This window comes from Frankliniella occidentalis, unplaced genomic scaffold (genome assembly GCF_000697945.3).
Source record: "Frankliniella occidentalis isolate FOCC.00 unplaced genomic scaffold, Focc_3.1 Scaffold59, whole genome shotgun sequence".
Taxonomy (NCBI): Eukaryota; Metazoa; Arthropoda; class Insecta; order Thysanoptera; family Thripidae; genus Frankliniella; species Frankliniella occidentalis.
In genome coordinates this window covers 445,847-464,936 of record NW_026267189.1, presented here as the reverse complement: position 1 = coordinate 464,936, position 19,090 = coordinate 445,847, and the positions used below count along the sequence as shown (strand labels likewise).

The 19,090-nt window shown below is 38.6% G+C and overlaps 2 protein-coding genes across 10 annotated transcripts in view; both read left to right on the top strand.

The window, feature by feature from the left end:
• The first annotated feature begins 324 nt into the window (after nt 1–324).
• LOC113216255 (probable ubiquitin carboxyl-terminal hydrolase FAF-X) lies at nt 325–16,518 on the top strand. Of its 9 annotated transcripts, none has more exons than XR_003303976.2 (44): nt 409–535; nt 1,763–1,980; nt 2,063–2,264; nt 2,341–2,566; nt 2,647–2,781; nt 2,864–3,020; nt 3,163–3,347; nt 3,425–3,563; nt 3,646–3,903; nt 3,994–4,200; nt 4,285–4,451; nt 4,553–4,653; nt 4,734–4,834; nt 5,196–5,413; nt 5,497–5,611; nt 5,698–6,408; nt 6,501–6,815; nt 6,894–7,048; nt 7,139–7,478; nt 7,575–7,794; nt 7,885–8,011; nt 8,102–8,255; nt 8,338–8,439; nt 8,568–8,717; nt 8,794–9,001; nt 9,079–9,302; nt 9,374–9,543; nt 9,632–9,805; nt 9,893–10,034; nt 10,116–10,269; nt 10,485–10,635; nt 10,723–10,840; nt 10,926–11,061; nt 11,135–11,307; nt 11,405–11,601; nt 11,686–11,813; nt 11,929–12,095; nt 12,181–12,336; nt 12,417–12,517; nt 12,678–12,907; nt 13,005–13,207; nt 13,300–13,446; nt 13,529–14,250; nt 15,337–16,518. XR_003303976.2 is itself a non-coding variant. In XM_026435998.2 (44 exons), the coding sequence occupies exons 2-44, from the start codon at nt 1,912–1,914 to the stop codon at nt 15,348–15,350; spliced, it is 8,136 nt and encodes a 2,711-aa protein (XP_026291783.1). In that variant the 5' UTR covers nt 409–535; nt 1,763–1,911; the 3' UTR covers nt 15,351–16,518. The 9 variants fall into 9 exon arrangements, 8 of the variants coding, with proteins under 8 accessions (XP_052123762.1, XP_026291783.1, XP_052123764.1 ...); XM_026435998.2 differs by having other exon boundaries at nt 13,529–14,117; XM_052267802.1 differs by lacking the exon at nt 409–535 and adding an exon at nt 325–345 and having other exon boundaries at nt 13,529–16,518.
• Nucleotides 16,519–16,692: 174 nt separating this feature from the next.
• LOC127749496 (2-Hydroxyacid oxidase 1-like) overlaps nt 16,693–19,090 on the top strand; it is a gene marked incomplete in the record, with an annotated part of 3,803 nt that continues 1,405 nt past the window's right edge. Inside the window, 2 exon segments of the mRNA XM_052267785.1 lie at nt 16,693–16,929; nt 18,854–19,005. Coding sequence (XP_052123745.1) covers nt 16,796–16,929; nt 18,854–19,005 — 286 coding nt within the window.

The window sequence follows — 19,090 nt, the reverse complement described above, 5'->3', positions numbered from 1 at the left end:
GGAGAGTGCTTCTGCTTTGTTTTGGGTCGGCGCTACGCCACGCCACCGCGCCGCCATCTTCTTCTTTTCTTCTTCATACCAAGTGACTCGCTCATATCAGAAAAATAAAGGCAATTTCACGCAATATTTTGAACTTCCACTCAATGTAGTGCTATCTGCAACTTCAATTTGCCCAGATCATTTATTTAAAGTGGTGCAGTTCGTTGTTTATCGCGCAGTTACAGATAAACAATGAATTGGATAGGTATCCAACCAGCTGATTTTGTTAGAAAATAGTTCTTACTTTTGTAAACATTACATAGCTTCTGTATAAGAACAGCTACAGTGCATTGTTAAAAGAGGAAGGTAAACTAGAAAATGTTGTCTTGAGCTTTTGGACGCAAGAACCTTTGTTTCTTGACGTATAGCAGGGGAATGTTGTACAAGGTCGATTCGTAATATCCTTGCGCGGATGTCACCGGTGGTTCGTTATCGTGTTTATTGTACCACTTCATTTATGTCAAATAATTCGAACCTTTTTAAATGATTCATAAGGGTAAGAATGTGTTAAAGACGTGCATTAGTGGTACCTTCTTTGATATCTTTGAACTGTGGCCCACTACGTCGACGTATGATTTCGTAATGATGTTTAATTTAACATTCTCCTGTAAGTTTTTGGAGAAACTACGACTTGTGATCTGTCGCCATTTTGTTTAGGTTATCCCGGCGATGATATTGCGAGTTAAATTACACATTTGAAACCGTAATATCCACTGACATAATCCCCTGCAAACAAGGCGCAGTAGCCGTTTCAGCTTCCTAAAGAGCCAAGACAAACTTGGGTACTTCTTTGATCCTCAGTCGGTCTTGTCGGTTTTACATTTCTAGGCTAGGGATTAGGCCAACCAGTCAGAAATACTTGCCAAATTTACCCGAATCGTCAATTTCTCTTGAGGTACCTGGTTACTTTAGTCAGTTTACTTAGAATTATTCAGCAGAGGTGATGTTATTCTCTGTGGCAATGCAGTTTCCCCATTCATTTTGGTCTGCTATGGCACCCCATAGTTCATAGGTGACACAAGTTTTGTTGTATTTATATTTAAAAGGTGTTTTTACTAATACCATCCAAGTTGCATTTTTATTCATATTATTGTTATTTGTGTGCCTCTATTAATTGCACTCTATTTACCCGTAGTTTCCCAGAAAGCTGTCCTAAGAATAAAAATAGTTCAGTTTTGTTCAAAAGTTTCATATCTTCTCTGTTAAATTTGTTTGTTTCTTGCAAGAAAATCTTCATTAAGCATCACTTACCAGATCTCCTCATAATTTGTTGTGTTACTAGTTCACTGTACTGACTAGAGAGTTATTTCCATGAACTAGTGTATCAGAGGTTAGGTTGGTTTCATTCCTACTTCACATCTTTTGAGAGATTTCTGTCACTGTATAAGTTCTATGGTTGATATAAATTTTTCACTTTGTTCTTGGTTTCTTATTGTTGTTGTATGAGAAATACTTGACTTAACAATATTGAAATACTTGACGACATTCTTCCTAATGTTACGATATAATCACATGAATTGTCAGTGAAATACAATTAGCTTTCCTATTGGGTTCATGAATTATGCCTGAGATTGTGTTTGGATAAAGATTACTTGCCCAACACAATTGTTTCTACTCTTGTCTTACTTTTCTAGGCACATATTTTCTTTTAATCGAAAATTTTACTTGTGTAAGAACCTAATTCCCCTTCAACATAATTATTTTATTTTCCTTTTTATTTCAGATAATGTAGTATAGTTTTCAAATTGAACCCAAATATCTTAACTAGTGCAAGAATTCTCGACCAAACTTCCTGTGGGAGAGAAGTGTATTTTTCTGCCCATACTTATGAAACATGTTACAATTGAAAGCCTCAACTAAATAGTTTGAATCATGACGATCGCTACTAGAGGACAGGGCCTTCCGCCGGAGCCCAATGAAAGCGGCCAATCCAGTAGTCAGGTAAAATTTTATTAATTGTTCGAATCCTATGGAACAACAGATCATCAAACTGATCTATTGACAAGTGCACTTCTGTTTTCAGAGTCATTTAGTCCAAGACATGAACATGGAAGACTGTGGTATTGATGTGGAGGGAGAAGACAGTAATGGTGAGCCAGACTTTCCACATGACCTACTTGCTACTCTGGATGATAAAATCACCAGTCCTCGGTGGGTTGTACCAGTTTTACCAGAGCAGGAATTAGAAACCTTAATGCAAGCTGCCATTGATCTATCAAAGAAAGGTATGGCTACAGCTCAGAAAATTTTCCTCTACAACATTTGTCTGTAGTATAATACATTTCTTCATCCCCAACCTAGGACTTGACACCCGTAGTGAAGCATGTCAGCGATTCTTTAGGGAAGGCCTTACCATATCTTTTACAAAGATCTTAACAGATGATGCAGTGAATAGCTGGAAATTTAATATACAACACTGTATTTTACAAAATTGTGAACGTTTGGTGGAACTGTGTGTTGTCAAGCTAGCTGATGATTGGTTTCCCTTGCTAGAGCTATTAGCCATGGTATTCAACCCAAACAGCAAGTAAGATTTAACCCAATTTGTATTTTAGTTTGGTGTCTTGATTATGACTGTGGTTTGCAATTCAATTGTGCTTTGTTTAGGTTTCATGTGTTCAATAGTGCACATCCATCTGAGTCTGTACCCCCGGGATCAAATATACCAGATGAGCAAATATTTGCAAGGTGTCCCCCAGATACAAGGCAGCCCAGAGGATGGCTTGTGGACCTAATAAACAAGTAAGGAAAACGGCAGAGGGTTTGGTTTTGTTTTCTTTATTTAATAGTTTTTAATCTTTCATTATTCTTTTGTCACATTTAGGTTTGGGCATCTAGGTGGCTTTCAGATTTTATCAGACAGGTTTCGAAATGGCCAAAAATTATCTGTAACCACAATATATGCTTTGATAAGACCATTTGGACTGTGTCACCAACATCTTACAGTTCACACTATCATGAAATATCTTATGCCCATTGTGGTAAGAAACAAATGAAAATGAGATTATATCAGTTAAATGACTATAAAATTTTGTCAACTGCCCAATCCCCCCCCCCTCCCAATCCGTCCCTTTTTCCGTGTCCTTTAAAAAAATGAACCATCTTTTCTCATTCGTATTTTAGGAAGTGGTGCCTCAAATACTTGATAATCTCACTGATGACGAGCTTAAAAAGGAAGCAAAGCATGATACCAAAAACGACGCTATATCAGCAATAATTAAAGCATGTAAATGCTTGGTTTCACGCATACCTAATCAGGAAGAAATGATCAAGAACTTAGAAATATTTCGGTTGAAGATAATCCTTAGGTATCATCCTGTTTTATTATTTTATTATTCCTTTTTTTTAAAAATATTTTTACATAGTGATTGTTTTTTGTCTGCAGGTTACTTCAAATTTCAACATTCAATGGCAAAATGAGTGCTTTAAATGAAGTTAACAAAGTAATTGCTAGTGTGACGTATTATCCTAATAGGCACTCAGGCCTTGAGGAGGAAGAATGGCTTACTGCAGAGCGTATGGCTGTAAGTTATTGCATTCCCCAAAATGAGTTTTGTGTGTCTGTACCGGAATATTTTCATTCATTATATTTTTTTAATATTTCAGAGATGGATCAAAGACAACCATGTGTTGGAAATAGTGCTCAGAGACTCAATGCATCAAATTCAATATGTTGAGAAGTTAGAGAAAATTCTCAGATTTGTCATTAAAGAGCGAGCTCTTACACTCACAGATCTAGACAATATTTGGGCTGCTCAAAATGGCAAACATGAAGCAATTGTGAAAAATGTGCATGACCTTTTGGCCAAACTTGCTTGGGACTTTCTTCCTGAACAACTTGACCATCTCTTTGAGTGTTTTCAGGTGGGTTAGAAACCTGCTTTGAGCCTTGAAAGATAGTGGAATTAAGCTTTAAAATCCATCTCTTTTATTTCGTTAATTTTATGTGAACAGGCTAGTTGGAAAACTGCAGACAAGAAACAGAGAGAAAAACTGTTAGAGTTAATTAGGAGGTTAGCAGAAGATGATAAAGATGGAGTGATGGCACATAAAGTTCTTACTCTTTTCTGGAACCTTGCTCATGATGATGATGTTCCTAATGAGATCATGGATCAAGCTTTGACGGCTCATGTCAAAATTCTTGATTATAGTTGCTCACAGGTAAACAACCTCCATTTCCATGTCAACTACTGAAAATGTGAAAAAGAAAGCACTGTATAATTTTTAATTTTGCATTAACTATAGGAGAGGGATGCCCAAAAAACAGTTTGGCTAGACAAATGTGTAGAAGAACTGAAATCTGGTGATAAATGGGTTTTGCCTGCTCTGAAACAAATAAAAGAGATTTGCTGTTTGTATGAGCCAGCACCAACGATGAATCATGGTCAGAGAAGTCACCACACATCTTACAGGTAAGTGCTGTCAAGCCTTGAGATTTAACTTGATGTTTCAGCTAGTTTTGTAATCCCTGTGTTATTTTTGCTTCTTTTTTTTTTTTTTTTTTTTTTTTCAGGCAAGAAATTATTGAGCGCCTTCAACAAAACCACATGTTAGTGATATTAGTAACCAATAGCTTAACGACATATATGGACAAAGTGCGACAGGAAGCCAAAGGTATAGAATATTTATATGAAATAATCATGAAGTATTTTGGTACAATGTACACTCAAAATATATGTCAAATTTGTTTGCAGCAAATCCAAATTTGGACCCAAATGATTATTTTCCTGACAAAAGGTTCAATCATGTAGCTCAAGTTCAAGATAGGCTAAACTTTCTCCGTTTTCTCCTAAAAGTGAGTACTTTGACCAAATATTTCCTTTGACGAAGTATGTACTTTCTTCTCTAACCTAACCTATGTGTGTCAAAATTCGCATGGACTCTGTATTAACATCATGAGAGAGGAGGTTGAATTAACAGTTTTTTGCTGCCTCAATTTGAAAATTCCTTAGAAGTTGAGTCCCCTTTTAGCATGCTTGATGGCAGTGTAATCATGACTTGCTTAAACATAGCGCCTAGATATACCCTAAACATTTCTTTCCCCTATAAAATGCCCCCCTAGTGACTGCAGTTACTATTTGATACCCCAGTTATTAAGGCAGAGTGAACTGCCATGGAAGCACGCCCGGTTTTACAGTACATTATTGTATGTTAAGCAGGACGGACAGCTGTGGCTGTGTGCGGATCAAGCGAAACAAATTTGGCAGGCACTGGCAGAGGAAGCTGTGTTCCCATCAGACAGAGAAGCATGTTTCAAATGGTTTTCAAAGCTGATGGGTGAAGAGCCTGATCTTGATCCAGCTATCAACAAAGACTTTTTTGAGAACAACATACTTCAACTTGATCCTACATTGTTAACAGAAAGTGGCATGAGGTAGGATCATACTGCATTTTTAAACTTTTACATTTTTTCGGCATTTGAGAAGTTAGGATAATAGTGAATCTATCTCCTGCCAGGTGTTTTGAAAGATTTTTTAAGGCAGTTAATACTAAAGAAGGAAAGTTAAAGGCCAAAAGAAGATCATTTATGATGGATGACGTAGACCTTATTGGCACTGAATATTTGTGGAGGGTGAGTATCATCACATTTTGTTAAATGTAAATATGGATGTCCTTTTAATGAATCTTGATAATATTCAAATACTATTAATGGTATAGGTGGTGACAAATAGCGCTGATGAAATAGCCAGTCGTGGAATTGAGTTACTGAAAGATGTCAATACAAACTTGGGACCACAGCTTCAGTCTCAACTAGTGAAGTTTCATGAAAGCTATGTATCTGAGTGTCTGTGTCGCCTCCGAGCTCATTACGACACCATTACAATTCTTAGTAGCAGCAGTGGTGACTCAGATGAGGATCCAATATTGGCCAGAAAAAGATTACAGGGTGAAGCTGTGAAGCTATGTCGTGTAATGAAAGTATTGCAAGAGTATATAAGTGAATGTGATAATGACTTTAATGGAGAGAGAAAAATTTTACCCCTCCAAAGATCTTGCAGAGGGAAGCATCTCACCCTCATAGTCAGATTTTCTACCCCGGGCAGACAGTCTGAAGATGTGGAGGTCTTCACTCATAGCAATGATACTTTAGTGTCATTGCGACGTCAAGTTCTCCGTCGTATCAAGGCCAGTGGAGTTAATGTGAAATTGGACCTTTTTGTGAATGGTGAACCTCTAGACCCAGCAGAAGATCACAAACTATTATCTCAGATACCACTTAGAAACAAGGGTGTGCTGACTGCAAAATTATGTCAAGCTAATTCAAATATGCCAAGCTCTCCGGATTCTAGTTCAGATAGTTCTACAGGCTCTCCACAGCATCCATATGATGGTCCTAATGCAGAGGCTGAAAACTGTTTACCTGGCGTTGTGAGTTTAAATTTTGAAGAACTTTAAATGATGTAAAGATGCTATTCATGTTAGAATTAGGTTTTAACCATTATTTGTCTTTCTGTTCTCAGCTTATGTCTCAACAACCAAACTATGTTCAGTTTTTCTTCCAAGTCGCAGATCTTGGTTGTGCAATAAAAAATGCAGCTCTCAGAGATGGTGCTCGAATGCTGCTCAGTCTAGTCCCTCCAGATATTCTTACTGTGCAACGTCTGACTTTGCTATTTAGAAATTATACTGTGAATGGTATTGATGATGTCTGTGTTTCTAAAAGTGGTGATGTCTTTGGCCAAGCTACAACATCACCATCATCTTTTCTTCCCCATCCAACTATAGAAAACATGTTTTTCCATCCATCCCCATCTCAAGTGTTGTACAACCTAGAAGTAAGTATTTGGAAAGGAGAGAGAAGAATGTTTCTAGCTTGTCATTCATTTACGCTAATGATTTTTGTTTCCTATCAGGTCATGTATGCTTTACTTATGCCTGCTTTAGACACTGCAAGTGATAAAGCTCTTGAATTTCTTTACAACTTTGTGAAAAGTGGAATTGCCTGTGTTATACTGGAAATGCTTACAAAACCGAATTTTCTGCCAACTGCTGATATTGCAACTAAAAGGTTTGGTTCATTTCATAAAAGTTATGTGACTGAAGTAAGAAGGTTCTATTTTGTATTAGTTTTAATTTGAATTTTATTGGTTTGCTTCAGGTCTGCCTACTTGACCCTACTAAAAATCTGCAAATTGCTTCTAACAGTTGTTGTAATTGTTGTTGCACACATTTTGGACTTCCCATCTGACAAACTCCAAGCACTTTTGGACCAGCCCAACATGAATAACTTGGTATCAAATTCTCAGCTGTACATAACTACCCATCAGGAAAAAGACTTAGAGGAAGGAGCAGATAAAAATAAAGACTGTGACAATGAAGCTGATAAAGACCGTCAATATTTCACTCTTCTTAAGCAAATTATGCATAATATACCAAACACAACAGACACCATGTTATGGACTGTTGGTGTGAGGCTAGGGTCATCTATAGCTAACCAGGTATGCTTTCATTTTGTTGTATTTTTTAAAAATCTATTAACTTTTTAAAATTTTATACCTCTGTAATGTGTGTGATGTATCAAAACCTAATTTTAGATGGGGTCAGGAAGTGATGAACACAACAAGGCAAGGCCTATGTTTGTGCAAGCTCTGACTGGTAAACTACCTGACGTGTGTACAATCCAGGCTGTGATCAATTTAGCTTGGGCTGCCAGTAATGGCACCATTGAAATGTACAGCAATTCTCCTGATCAGCTGCATGTATTACACGAGGCTACTTGTGAGGGCAAAAATCTTGAACAGGATGATGTCTTAGGTAACTTTGCTGATTTATCGAAACATACATACTTTTGATTATTTGCTCTTTGAAACATTTGATTGTGAACTGTACATTTTTCCTTTCTAGTTTCAAAGGAAGCCCTTGAAGTTTTATCAATGTCATTAGTGTTAAATGTGAAAACTCTGTATAGGCTGTCTAAAGACCAAATGTGGCATAATTTCATTATTGATTTAGTTTTGCTATGTAGAGATAGGTAAGTTCAATTGTTACATTTCCATGAATTTATACTATACTTATTTTTCATTGTAAAGTATCTATGATTTTTCAATTTTTGTTTTTTCAGGTCAATTAGACTTTGTGCGGTTGATCAAATCTTGACAATCCTCACCTGGTGTAATGCAAATCCTCAACCTTTGCAAGATTTTATATCTCTATTGTTTAGCGTATTAAATACTACAGTAGTGGATAATGCAAACAGATCACATGAGTATTTTCAGGTAACATTTAATATTATTTTAAAACATAATGTATCTAATTTTGCATCTACAACCCTAAGCAATGCAAATGTAATGCTTGCAGCTCTTGTGCCGGTTAATAAACTGCGCTTATGTGTCAAAGTGCCCATTACCTGAGGCTGAAGCACTTCTTAATGATGAAATTATTTGGCTAAAAAAAGTCAGGGTAAGTTTTCGATTGGAAGTTAAGTGTATCACAGAAAACAGGTCGATTGATTGATTGATGTTGCTTATGAATAATTTATGAATTATGAATCTCTACCTAAGAGGCTTGCTGTGTAAACTCTCTTTCAGGATAATGTGAAAACATTAGGGGAAACCCATGTTGATGAAGCAGTTTTGGAAGGTCATCTAGGAATAGCAAAAGAATTGTTATCGTTTATGTCACCAGAAAAGAAATATGAGTTAGGCTCAGATGAGTCAAAAGGCCTTTTGTTAATTAAGGTATGAACTCTCATGTTCTAGAGGGTTTTTTGAAACTTCACTCATTCTGTACTTATAAATATGTGTGTGTTTGCAGGAGGTAGTAGAAGATTTTGTGTTTCCATCCTCTCGCCTGATGTTACATCTACAGAAAACTGGGCAGTTGTCTCAAGATCAGGCAATTCCTGTTTGCACATCTCCAGGAACTCTTACCATGGCATTTGACTTCCTGGTTGCTTTGTGTGTAGGAAGTGTGTCAAATATGCGTTTACTTGTTGAAATGCTATCAGAAATGTTCTATTCCGGTAGGGTATAAATTTACATCAAATTTTTGAATAATTTTCTTTGTAAAGGGTTTCTTCCTAATATCAGTTTTTTTCAGATCGAGATGAACCATTAGTTGAATGGGACTATCTACCCCCTGTAGGCCCCAGACCTTCCAAAGGCTTTGTTGGGCTAAAAAATGCTGGTGCAACTTGTTACATGAATTCTATTCTCCAGCAATTATATATGCTTGAAAGTATTCGAGTGGGAATACTGTCAGCTGATGGTGCTGCAACAGACCTGAATGAGGATTTCAGTGGAGAAGACCGTATTGAGGTGGATGTAAGCATATACCTTTTTGTTATGTAAATAAAAAAATTGTCAACATTTTTAATATTAATTGTTTTTTTCAGAATAATCTGGATCAAACTGACAGTGAATCAAGTGATGACAGCAAATCAGCAGATGAAGCTCGCAAGGAATACAATATTGGCATCCTCAAGCAGGTTCAAGCCATATTTGGGCATTTGGCTTACAGTAAGCTCCAGTATTATGTACCAAAAGGACTTTGGAAACACTTCAAGTAAGTAAAAGCTTTTAAGTTTAAAAAAAAATCAAGTAACACAATTGACTGTATCAAGCAATCTAAAACAATCATCTCTGTTACATAGGTTACAAGGTGAGCCTGTTAACTTGAGGGAGCAGCAAGATGCTGTTGAGTTTTTCAACAGCCTTGTCGAATGTGTAGATGAAGCTCTCAAAGCTCTAAACCTTGAGCAGATTATGATCAAAACTTTAGGTGGATCATATTCTGATCAAAAGATTTGTAAAGGATGTCCACACAGGTAAAAACACTAAATTAGTAAAAGACTTGTATTAAGAAAAATTCAATATGAGATTGATTGTGTATTGTATTCCTGCTGTTCCCACAGATACTCAAGGGAAGAATCATTTAGTGTTTTGAGTGTAGAAATCAGAAACCACCCGACACTCCTGGATTCCTTAGAACAGTATGTGAAGGGTGAGCTTCTTGAAGGTGGAGATGCGTATCACTGTGATAAATGTGACAAAAAGGTAGTTAATTTCCCCCAAATGTTTGATTGCTATCTACTCATCTTTCTTTCTTTTCTTAATATTTTTAAAATCTTTGTGTAGGTTGTCACAGTCAAAAGACTATGTGTGAAAAAACTGCCTCCTATTCTCGCCATTCAACTGAAGAGGTTTGAATATGATTATGAAAGAGTTTGTCCTATTAAATTCAATGATTATTTTGAATTTCCTCGGGATCTTGACATGGAGCCCTATACCGGTCAGTTTCACATTTAACTATGGTTGGTTGCGCTTTCTCTCTCAAAACATTGCAAATTTCATTATAAAAGTTTCATCTTGCTAGTTTTTCCATTTGACTATGAACTATGTATGTAATCTTTTGAGGAGATTTGCTAGAACCCAGTTTCATTGAGTGTATTTTACCTTAAATGATTTTGCTATACCTGCTATTATAACATTTGTCTTCTGCCACAGTAATGGGATTAGCCAAACAAGAAGGAGAAATGATTGACTGTGATTATGATGAAATTTCAAAGGATGTCTGCACAAAGTATCAGTTGACTGGTATTGTAGTTCACAGTGGTCAAGCTAGTGGTGGACACTACTACTCTTATATTTTGAATAGGTTGGTTGTGCCTCTTTTGATACAAGGCCATAGTCTCCTACTTTCTCATCCAAAAACCGTTTTTGAATCCACCTTCCTCTTTTTCAGAGAGACCAATGGGACTGCCAAATGGTATAAATTTGATGATGGTGAAGTTACAGAATGCAAGATGGATGATGAAGAAGAAATGAAAACTCAGTGCTTTGGTGGTGATTATATGGGAGAGGTATGGCAAAAACAAAAGTTATGACACTTTCAGATAGACATCAATTGTTTGGTTCATAGACTGATAATTTTTCATTTTTGGGCAGGTTTTTGATCACATGCTGAAACGGATGAGCTTAAGGAGGCAGAAGAGATGGTGGAATGCCTATATGCTTTATTACACAAGGTTAGATGTTGAAGAACATTCTTTATTGTTGAAAAGTTTGAATGAATTATCCCTATGTAAGTATCAACCTTGGAAACTGTAAATTAATATTTCTGGATTATACATTTAAACAATCAATCATATTTTCAGCTGATACCAAGCTTAGCATTTTGAAGATGCCTCCAGCAATTGAAAGGAGTGTGCGTAAACAAAATATAAAATTCATGCACAATCGAAACCAATTTTCTCCTGAATATTTCCATTTTGTTCGTAAGCTAGTCTCATCAAATATACCAAGCAGGCAACAGCACCCGGACAAACATGTATGTATTTGCTTTCCTTTTCGTTTATTGGTAAAGTTTGTCACTTGTGTTTTGTTCTAATTTGTAATTTAACGTACCATGTTTTGTATCTGCTCAGAGCGTAGAAACAGAAACACTCTCCATGCTAAGTGTCCAATTAGCTGCTCGGTTCTTATTCCACACTGGATTTCATACTAAAAAAACACTCCGTGGAGGAGCAATGGATTGGTTTGATGTTCTATGTCATCATTTGAGGGCTTTCAAAAGTGTACGGTCCTGGTTTGCCACTAATATACTATTTCAGCACCCTCATCGGTAAAGACATCTTTTACCTTTTATGCAATATAACTGTGAACTGAAGTTTTACCCGAATCTAGCTAACTTTTGGAATTATTGTAGGTTTTGTGAGTATCTTCTAGCATGCCCAAGTGCAGAAGTCAGATCAGCATTTATGAAAATCATAGTTTTCCTGGCACATTTTTCACTTCAAGATGGACCATGCCGCCCACCTAATTTGAATGCTCCAGGTAAGATTGCTTGAAACTTTTTGTGTTTTCTCAAGTAAAGGGCTTGGGGCAAGGCACATCATGAACAACAAATGTAGCTTCACCTCTCATATCCTATACTTTGTTGTCTTTGCAGTTGTTCTGTACAAACCGAACACCACCTTGAGCGACCATCTACTTCATGCTGTTTTGCATCTCCTAGACAAAGAAGTATCCGAGCATGGACGCAATCTGACTCACTATTTTTCTCTTTTCCAAACCTATGCATCGTTAGGTGTGCAGGAACGTACTCAACTTCTCAATGTATGTACATTCATGACAGTAATGAGAGCAATGGAATTAATTAATCATATTTTAATAATTTAATTGTTCTATGTAATCTTTCCAGTTGGATGTGCCAGTAAAATTCATGCGTGTTGCACTAGATGAAGGACCAGGTCCAACTATTAAGTACCAGTGTCCTGAACTTACAAAATTACATCAAGTGGTCTCTCAACTTATACGTTGTTGTGATGTCAGCAGCAAATGTCAATCCTCGCAACAAGTAAGTTTTCGGGCTATCATCACCAGGATTTTCTATAATTTTTTCTTATGTTTCATCTACAACTTGGTATCTTTTTTTAGGGGCAAGCTGTGCTTCCAAATCCATACGTAGAGCCATTGTGTCAAGACTTCATCATGGCTGTCAGGCCTGCTGAAGCAGAATATCTTTTCAGTCGCAAGCAGTATGTATTTTAAAAAAATGTGAAAATATGCTCATGTTATTTCAAATCTTAAAACTCATGTTTTCACCTGAGTACAAGGGGAGAAAAGGGGGCCTTGTATTCAGGTGAATATGGTAATGATTGTTCAAATTAAATTCACATTTTTAATTTTTTTTCCAAGCTATGTGAAGAAACTCATTGAGGATGCAAACCTCTCAGAGGACACAGTGAAACTTCTGCATTTTTGTTGTTGGGAAAACCCACAGTTTTCAAGAACAGTTCTTAGTGAGCTTTTGTGGCAAATTGCATCAGCATATTGCCATGAACTGCACCACCACATGCAGCTTTTGCTCAATATGATGCTTATGGAAGACTCGTGGCAAGTTCAGCGCATCAATAATGCTCTGAAAGGTTGTTAAATCCTTAAAACGATTGTCTTTTAAGCTAATATTATTTTTAACTCCTGCAATTTAATTAACTTTCAAAATATCTTTTTCTTGTGTTTTAGGTATACCTGAGGATCAGGATGGCCTCTTCACAACTATACAGCGGAATAAATCTCAGTATCAAAAGAGATCATATCAGTGTATCAAGTGTCTTGTAGTTCTCTTCTCCAAATGTGAAGTAGCTATGAATGAGTTGAAAAAGAGCACTGATCTTCGTCGGAAGTGGGCTCTCGCGGTTGAATGGCTACAGGAGGAGTTAAACCGAGTAAGTTGCAAGAAAAGTACCGGTAGTGTTGATTTGTACCATGCTTTGTGTCTTAGGCACTCATACTTAAGCTCTGCTTTTCTACTCCACAGCGGCCATATGCTCCAAACTCTCAGTACAGCTACAAAAACTGGTCACCACCTACTCATTCAAATGAATCAACAAATGGATTTTTCTTGGAACGTTCAAACAGTGCCAGCATGACATTGGAACGGGCTATAGCAATTTGCCCTGTTGAGGTATGTAATGTTTTCCCAAGCTGAAATGTAATCTGTTTAGAAGGAATATTTTATCTATCTGTTGCTTTTTTTTGTGGCACAGGATGTTGAGGCAGAAATGGTTGAGGATGATGATAGTTCACAGCAGCTGGACAAGGCATATCGAAGAGACAATAGAGAGAGAATAGTTCGCAGGAAATACAAATATTCAAATTTCAATCAGGCTGAGTGGAAGATGAGACAGAAGCTTGATTCTGCTCCACCAGCTGCTCCAGATGTGACATCAGCTCCTAATGTTTCCCCTGTGTCAAGTATTGCAAGTATTGCATCTGACATAGCACCTGACATACCATCTGATGTAGGTTTGGATAACAATGGACCAGATGCATCATCATCATCTGATGTTGGACCAGAAACAACATCAGATATAACAACGGAGTCAGACAATTCTACTGTGATTGATGTTGACCAGTCATTACCTCCTACAAATGATCCTACTCCGGAAGTTTTTAGTCCAACTAACAAAGCTCTGCCCAGCTCTACAAATAATTTGAAGACTTCAAAACAAGAAGTTGATCCTGATGCTTTAATTCAGTGGCAAGTTGACAAGTGGCAAATGACCGTCGTGACAAGGAATTCAACTTCATCAGTCAAAAGCAGTGAACAACCATCTCCACCAGAAATTATCCAAGGTGAGACTGAAGAGGATTTATCAGAAACGAAGACACACGTGAGAACGATGAAAAACAATTATGGACAGAAGCCAGTTTGAGTGGTATAGTTTAGGATTAAATGTTATGCCATTTCTCTATCAAATTATCAAAGGTGAGACTGATGAAGATTTATCAAATAAGAAGACATTTAAAATATTAGACAGGTGCCAGTTTAAATGGCATTTCTGGATTCTGTGTTACACCAATTTTGAACATGTTTTCTGTGTGCATTAGTTGCAGGCTTTAACGAATTTTATCTTAGTCATGGAAGCAAATTTTATATGACACTTTTTAAGACCTCCAAGTAAGACATGTTATGGCAATAATTTCCCCCCCAGCTAGTGTAGGTACTTTTTTTCACAGCCTAGATCTTGAAGTTTGTTTCAAGTTCTGGAGTCATTAAGTAACTTTTCAAGAACTTTTTAAGAAACACATGAATTTTTATGTATTTATGTATGTTAATGCCAATAAGCAGTATTTATTTCAAAAAAAGCTCAATTGCTTCTTTTTCATGCTTTTATAATACCTCTTTCAACATTTGAAAGATTGATTTTATTCAAAGGCTGATCAAAATTTTGTACTGACATGTGTTAAATTTTTATGTAACTTAAGAATACATTGTTCTTTCACAATCTTTTAGTTATGTCTTTCCCTCTTAATTTTTTTCTTGAAGTACGTCATGTTTCTTTATTTGATTAAAAGTGTAATAATACTGGCTTGACTACTGGGGCAAGTATTTTCCCACTATAGTATCTACTCTGCCCTCTAGGCCTTTCAAAACCCAAAATTTTAATGGATTTAAAATTTGCTCCAAAGTTGTCCAAGAGGGTTGTTCTTTGGTGACTCAGCTGCTTTCCCACTTCATTGATTTTGCTTCTAAGCTGTGTCCTTTGCTTTGACTGAACAAGGAAATAAGGGATCACTCGGCATGTTTCTGTCAAGCTTTAAGCCTTCATTAAGTGCCCTATTCTCTGAAAACTGTGTAATTTACTCTGGTCCGTTTGGTTCAGATTCATATTGCACTCTGTTTTACACTGTAGTAAGTTTTAACTTTGTTTCTAAATCACTCACAAGGTCACTTTAGCTGCATATAGTACTTGTTTCTGGAAAATCCTTTCTTTTCTCTGTCATTTTCTTTTTTCTGTCATTTCACTTTTTTATTATTTGACACTATTTTTGTGTATTTTTTGTTTTTCAGATGATGAGTCATGATGGAGAAGACCCACTGTTACAAACGGTGCTTTCGGCTCAACTGACTGAACCTTTTGTTTCAATTGTTAAGATAGTCCACTACCTACATGTGTGATATGTTTTTCTAAGATTGACACTTTGTCCTCTTGGCCAAATTTTGTTTTTATCTAACATTTTTTTATCTGATAAATGATGCCATAACTCAAATCTGTGACGCCTATGCACTTCAATCTAGGGTATGAAATTCGAATAAACCATATGTTTATGAGTTCAGGAGGGGGAGGAGGACTGATTGAGACACTTAAGTAGATTAATTTAACTGCGCAGCGTTTGCATGCCAAACCCGGCCCAACACTCATTTTGCTGGTTGTTGCCTGTAGCTTTGTTGATGGCTCTGTTAATTCATTTACGACATGTTTGATTGGTATAAAATATTTATGCTGAAGATGGGAAGTTATGTGTTGCTCTCATTCTGAGCTTCTCTTCATGTTTTTTCTCATTCTTTTTTACATTGCATTTGGGCTGTTGTGTTTGTGAAATCAATGGCTTGGCTCATATTTCTTTTATAATTTTATTAGAACATGTGATTGCGTAATGTTAAATAAAGACGTGCTGTGTTAATTTCTATCATCTGATTTGTATGTAGAATGTGATCGCATTGAGAGCAACCAATTGTTGGCTGCTCAGTTAGAAACAGATAACCAGTTGTTTCTTTTTCTTTTCTTTTTTTTGTTTGTTTTAGAATGGAGTTATTTAAATTCTTAATTTGCTGTACCATTGTAAAGAAAAGTTGTACCAAAATTATATTTTGCCAAATTTTCATAACTTTGGGTTACAATGAATTTATCTGATGTTAAGGATTTTAATATAAAAAAAAATGGAGTCTTGATCTTTGTTCTCAGTTATTGTTTTTCTTCTTTTTTTTGCCATGATGTTTTGTAGTGGGAAACATGGTTATGAAGAGGAACCTAGTCTTGAAAGTAAATATCCAAGTGGGGTGGTTTTAAAGTTGTCTGTACCATGCAGCACTGTCACCAATATTTATTGACTTGATTATACAGATATTTATTCATTGTTTTAAGGTGTAAGTATGAAAATAAAAAGCATTTGTAAACATGTAAATCATTGTCAATGAATTGTGTAAAAATGTTGGTTGTATTTGGAGAGTAACAAAGCATTTGTCTATTGACATAGTGGCATTCTTTACCCTTCAATTAAAATCATGGCTTCAAACACTCGGAGGATTATGCTGTCCGGCAAAACGGTCCTACTGTTCCTGTGCGACAAGAGAGAGAGAGAGAGGGACGAAGATTTGGGGGTGGGGGGCGTGGGCGTGGGGAGATACGGTACCGCCGCAACCTTGCGTTATCAGTGAGCGCCAGTGCAGAGAAGAGCGGAATCTGCGATCGAGGAGGCAGATTGCGCCCGACCGCTGCACGAGAAGGAGACACCCCAGGCCGTCGAAAATGTCGAACCTCGTCTGTGTGGACGACTTTGCGAGGGAAGCCCACAGCATCCTGCCGCGCAACGCCCTGGAGTACTACCGCAGCGGGGCCGATGGAGAGGTGACGCTGTCGCTCAACCAGGAGGCGCTCAGGAGGTAGGAGAGAGGGCTACTTGGACTGTACAGTGCAGTGCACGCGAGCTGCTGCTGTGTCCAGACGAGAGGGTTGCTTGTGTCGCTCGGGTTTCTGAGTCTGCGCAGAGAACGCAGAGACCGGCGGCGCAGATCGCAAAAGTTCGGTCTCTGCGCACCTTGCGCGGGCCTTGAAATTCAAAAATTAATTCTTGAGTTGTAATCTTTAGACTTTCCAGTGGAAAGTTTCCACTTTATTTTCAGAAAGGTTTGGTGTACTTACCGCAATTTCGAGCGATTTTGCGGTGTCGGTCGGTTGGGTGGGCGGGGCCGAGGGGGGTAATCTCTACAGAAAGTAGGTGTACACATATCTATAAAAGTTGAAGTGAAAGTGACAAAAAGTTGACTAAAAGTGACGAAAACTGAAAGAAAATGTGGAAAAAAGTGACAAATCGTGCGTTGATCAGATCAAAAATGAACAAAATAGAGGGGGTTTAGGCATAGAAATGAAGTAAACGTTGTAAAACGGGTAAAACGGGAAAATTGCGAAAAGTTTATGAAAGTGGAAAAGTGGAAAGTTGAGGTGTACGCATTATCACGTAGTGATTACCCCCTTGGGCGGGGCGGTCGGTTGACCCGCGCCTCTTATTTTGACGAACCCTTTGCGACCCTAGCGACCCTCCTGTCTAGACGCGTGGGTGGGTGGGCGGCGGGCCGGCTGCAGTTATCTCCGCGAGATAACTTCTCTCGGAGCAAACTGTCAACACCTGCCGAGTTTATGCACGAAAAATATGCAAAATGAGATGTGTCAAAAAGAGAAAATCGCAAAAAAAAACAACAAAAAACAAACAATGAACAAGGGAGGAAGGAAACACAAAATTAATTTTGGTTTAAAGGGATAATACTATGGGGAGGGGGAGGGGGGCTTGCCTACCCCGTCTACGGCGGCGCCTTATGGTCCCTTGCGATTACCGCGTCTACACTTCTGCACGCGGTACAGTATAGCTACGAAATTGACCGGGGTATGAGGGCCACCCTGAAATACGGCACATTGGCACCACGGTATATGATTATCTCACAGCTGCACCACGTATGGCCCACCCGCACAATTCTTTGCGCTCGCTGAGACTAGCGCTGCGGCCTAGTCCCTCTGCTGTTGACGGGAGTTACGAAATTGCAAGGATAGAGTTGATATCAGGACGGCGTATGGGGGACTTTCGAAAGAAAGCAATAGACGCTACAGTCAACACACGTACAGTACACGGACTCTTGCGTTGAAGTCGTATCGCATACTTTCATTTCTCACTGGGGTTATGCGTGGCCACCACCAGGTCCAGAGGGAATTCCCAGACAGTGGCATAGTCTTCTGTGATACCCCACGTATAGTGTTCCAGCCCCGGTCAATGAGCTTTATGCTGAGACGACCCGAACTAAGGCGCTACCCAAGTTTTGCCTACCTGGGAGGCGGGGGCCGGGCGACATATGGCGAGCCCGGCCCCCTCCCCGGCGCCCGAACTGAGGCGCTGGGCAAACCCCGTCCTGAACGCCCTTGCCGCTGGCTCAGTCCAACAGAATAAACAGGCTCTAATGTCAGAGCTTCGCGCGGAATGAGAGCGGTAAATATGCCGTACGACCTTCATTTGTCGTTGCGAAACTGCCAAGTTCAGCCAGTGCAAGCTCTCGTAGCGCCTAATAGGTAGGCAACATCTTACACGGCAGTGCACGCGTGTACTGCGGGCTGGCCCATCCCGAGTCTCGCAGGCGCCGAGCACCCGCCATTTGCCGAATTAATCCGAGTAAACCCGGACGTACTTATTTCTGGTAGACGAATCCCTCTAAGTCACTGGTGATAAAAATTGAAAAGGGCGTAAGTCCAATGGAAAGTCCGTGGACTTACGTATACGTCCTTTTCACTTTTCACCAGTGAAGTGCTCCGACCCTGTTGCAGGCTGCGCATCCGGCCGCGCATGCTGCGCGACGTGACGCACCGCAGCACCGAGACCACCGCCCTGGGCGCGCGCCTGGCCGTCCCCATCGGCGTGTCGCCCACGGCCATGCAGCGCATGGCGCACCCCGACGGCGAGATCGCCAACGTCAAGGGTAGGTGGTATACACAAAAAAAAAACCACTTTAAAAAAACACTTACGAAATAAATGAGACTTTCAAAAAAACTTTAAAAAAAACT

Excerpts from the sequence above, each read along its gene's own strand:
- LOC113216255 (XM_052267802.1), top strand. The coding sequence starts at position 1,912 with ATGACGATCGCTACTAGAGGACAGGGCCTTCCGCCGGAGCCCAATGAA. Across the intron at positions 4,201-4,284 it reads TTGATTATAGTTGCTCACAG|GAGAGGGATGCCCAAAAAAC; the intron begins GTAAACAACCTC and ends CATTAACTATAG. Across the intron at positions 4,654-4,733 it reads AGTGCGACAGGAAGCCAAAG|CAAATCCAAATTTGGACCCA; the intron begins GTATAGAATATT and ends ATTTGTTTGCAG.